We start from the raw sequence: 3,881 nt of genomic DNA on the forward strand, positions 1-3,881 counted from the left end.
GGCCACCCGGGCCAGCGACGCCGAGCGCGGACTCGCGCGGTCCGACCCGCCGGAGAAACTTACCGGTGCAAGCACAGCGCCGGGGCCACGCCCGCGCCGGCAGGCACGCGTCCGGGACTCTGCGGGGCTGCGGGGTCCTCGCGGGCGGGCTCGGAGCTGAGCGCCGAGAGCCGAGGCCGGGGCGGAGGAGAGCGAAGGCGCCGAGGCCGGGCCACAGGACCGTTCGTCCGCCAACCTGCAACCCAGACAGGTTGCGAGGCATTGGCCGGCGGGACCTACCAATGGGAGGAGCGGCCTCGCCCGATTTGCCAGCCCCCACGCCAATCATTCAGGACGCGCCCAGGACTCCGCTTTCCTAATCTGCAGTTAGGCTGGTTTGGGCCCAGTTGGGTGGGTCTGCGCGCTTGTGCTCACTCGCGGTACTGGCAATTGAACCCACACACCTCACACTCAACTGTAGACCCAGCCGTGGTTTTTTTTGGGGGGGAGTGGTGAGGGGTCATTTTTTTTTCTGAGACACGGTTTTGCTATGTAGTTTAAGCTGGCCTTGAACTATATTTCGTCCAGGCTAGCCTTCAACTAACTCATGGTGGCCCACATCAGTAACCCCAGCGTGGGCAAGACACACCAGGAGGATGGCAAGTGAAAGCCTCGCCTGAGCAATTTAACATTTAGCAAGACTTCTCGAGATAGACAGTTGAAAAGATTGAGCCATGGTGGCACATGGCTGCAGCCCTAGCAGGCAGGAGACTGAGTCAGGAAGTGAGTTCAAGGCCAGCCTGGGCTACATAGCAGCACCCTGTCTTGAAAAACCAAATGAACCTGCAAACAAACCAAACAACATTAAAAAGAACCGGAGGTATGTGAAGGCCCTGGGTTCAGTCACTAGCAACACACATAAGCACACACACAAACACAAACACACACACACAGGCATGCACACACACACAGGCATGCACACACAATTAAACTCCAAACTGCATACTGGCTTCAAAAAACTCTTTCCTAAATCCAGCATGGTAGGCAGAAGCACTAGGGAGGCAGAGGCAGGAGGACTGCAGCAAGTTCAAGACCAGCCTAGGCTACGTAGTGAGTGTAAGGCCAGCCTCAACTACATAGCGAGACTCTGTCTCAAAAAACAAAACAACAATGAAAACCACTTTCCTGATTTCTCCAACTCAGAAATCTTCCGTTGGAATGGTGCTTACTCAGCCTAGCACTCACCAAAACACTTCCATTAACAGATAGACAGGCAGACAGACAGATATCTGGTACAGGGTCTCACTACATAGCTCCGACTCCTAGTCATCTGCCTCTCTCAGGCTCCCTAGCACTGGGATTACAGGTGCCAGCCACCACACCTGGTTTCAGTGGCTGGCATGGCGCGGGGCCGGCACAGGGCCGTGCACTGCCAGGCAGGCGCTTAGACTGCCCAGCTATCTCTCAGGCCTTCTATTAAACTATTTTAGTGTAAGGCACAGCAGCTGCAGTCCTGGGGTGAGCTCTTCACGGCTGTCTCTTGGTGCTGCTGAGGTTCCCTGTGGATTCAGAGTCTCCGCTTTCCTCAGCTTTTCTTTCCTCTACCCCAAACAGCCCGAGGCACTACCGAGCACACCAAGGCCCACAGCGGTGTGGTGCGCAGGAATTGATTGATGGGCTGATTGAGCTCAAGTGCACGGATCTTCAACAGTTCATCCTCTCTGTACAGACGAGGAGGCTGGCCTCGAACTCACTGCCATTTTCCTGCCTCTCCAGGAGTGCTCTAGGAGATAAGACTTTGATGTTTCACTAAACGAGGTTTCCGTTTAAGGTGATTCCAGATTCAAGTAGGTTTGGGGAAACTGAATTAAGCAAAGTTCGCTGATTTCCCCTGAATGACCTTGAGCTTGTGACGCCTGTGACACGCGTAACAGGCAATTCCAGAAAGTTTTAGATAATGCCGTGCGTGGTGGAGCATACCTGTGATCGCAGCGCGTGGGAGGCTGAGGCAGGAGAATCAGGGCCTGCATGAGGCCAGGCTGAGCTGCGCAGTGAGACCCCGTTCAAGTTTCAGATAGCTGACAATTTAGGTTTGACTTTTTGTTCTTTTGTTTTTTGCTTCACCCAGAAATGGTGTTGATGTAATTTCAGTAATATATCTTAAAAATTCAAGTCAAAATTCCATTATATTTTTTTTCTTTATGATATCAATTGTAAAAGAGTTTGCATACAGCAACAGAGGCTTGGGATATCCAGGCTAAGAATAAAGTATTCTCTGCTTCTGACTCTGCAACTTACTGAATATGTGAACCTGGACAAGGTACACGTCTAGTCGTGGCTTTGCAAGGGGAAGCAGTATGATGCAGGACAGATTTTATAAGGTCACTGTAGAATGCATCAACCAAAGAATCATACACAAGGAATGCAGCACCTCTGTCCACACGCTAGACACCAAAACATCCGAGGCCCATAGCAGGAGTCCAGCGGAAGACCTCGAGCTGAGAACAGTGCCTCTCTCGAGTCCAGTCGGAGAGCCCACAGCAGTGTCATGCAGGCCCGCTTCACGGGTCTGCCCTGGGAAGGCCCAGCGCCTCAGGTGGAAGCTACAAAGTCCGGACCGGCGGGATGGAGGATCTGCGCTAGCAGCAGGCTGAGGGGACTGAGCTGGAGCCAGGACGCAACGCTCAGCGTAAGCACCAGAGCTCCTCAAAGTACCACAGCTGTCCTCAGCAACAGTGAGGTCCAAGCTCCTCCGGCGACGAGAGCTGCCAGTTCATCAGGAAAGCCTGCGTGACAAGCAACTCTAGGAGAAAGACAGCCGCCTGGCAGCTTCTCCTTCTTCCCCAGTTGGGCCTCCTGCTGCCGGCTCCCACCCTCAGGTGGCCTGCAACACCCAGCATGGCGGGCTTAGCTGCACTGGGGCTTACGCGGTGACCACCAGCCGGCCATCCCCCACAGTAGCTTCTTGTTGTTGTCACTGTGTGTCTTTCTTTTCCCTGTGTGATAAGGAATATCCCAAGGCCTTGCACGCTCCCTAGACTAGCACCCCGCCACTCTGCTGCACGACTCCCCGCCAGCACCATTTGGGGTTACACAAAATCTCAGTTTCCACATTCAGATCATGGGAAGACCAAAGGAGGAGAGGATTACGTGGGATAGATGGCAAGCGCGAATACCGAAGATGTCCAGTGAAGTTCTTATGGTGGAACCACTTTTCTTCTATTCCCTCTTATTTCCAACAAACTCATTCCTCCCTGAATCTCTCACTTAGCCAGTGGCTTTCTTTTTTTATTATTAATTTTAATTTTATTGAGAAACAAATATGAATGAGACAGTTTCAAAGCTGATTAATAGGACAGTTTTGATAATCAATACATTGTACATTGTTATCTTCTTAGTGGTTATCCATAGCACAAGAAGCAGACAGGATATTCTGTCCACACACTATTAGTACACCTCTTTCTTCTCATTTAAGTAAGTGAAAGTAGCTATATGTCTATCCTAACTATTTTGTATATATAAATGCAAAATGATCTTTCCTTTGTATCCCCCTTTTTTTTGTTTAGTCCTGTCAGAAGTGGATATTCTATTGGCATCTAAATTCTATAGGTGCTTGAATTCAGCTAAACAATCCAACACTGTCCAGCAGTTTATAATATTAGTGGGTCATCCTCAGAAGTTATTGACTTGAGCCTTTTACAGCTCATCGTATTAATATGGCTTTACTTTATATACCTCGTTTTTATACTTTTCTGCTGGATAGTTAAGACCAAGATAAAGCAAAACCTATATAACAAGAAATGTAACTTTTGTATCTGATAAGGTCAGTCAAGTACCCTCAGGATTTATCCTGTAGCCCTGTACTGCACTATGTACATCCTTCGTCAGTGTCAGCCATGAGG

General features: G+C 50.2%; 1 protein-coding gene across 1 annotated transcript in view; it reads right to left on the minus strand.

Annotated features, from left to right (window-relative positions):
• Parp8 (poly(ADP-ribose) polymerase family member 8) overlaps positions 1 to 328 on the minus strand; it is a 195,422-nt gene extending 195,094 nt beyond the window's left edge. Inside the window, exons 1-2 of the mRNA XM_004646003.2 lie at positions 280 to 328; positions 64 to 235 (exon numbers count right to left, since the gene is read on the minus strand). Coding sequence (XP_004646060.2) covers positions 64 to 235; positions 280 to 328 — 221 coding nt within the window. The remainder of the gene's footprint in view (positions 1 to 63; positions 236 to 279) is intronic.
• Between the last annotated feature and the right edge of the window lie 3,553 nt (positions 329 to 3,881).

Source organism: Octodon degus, unplaced genomic scaffold (genome assembly GCF_000260255.1).
Source record: "Octodon degus isolate 3935 unplaced genomic scaffold, OctDeg1.0 scaffold00248, whole genome shotgun sequence".
Taxonomy (NCBI): Eukaryota; Metazoa; Chordata; class Mammalia; order Rodentia; family Octodontidae; genus Octodon; species Octodon degus.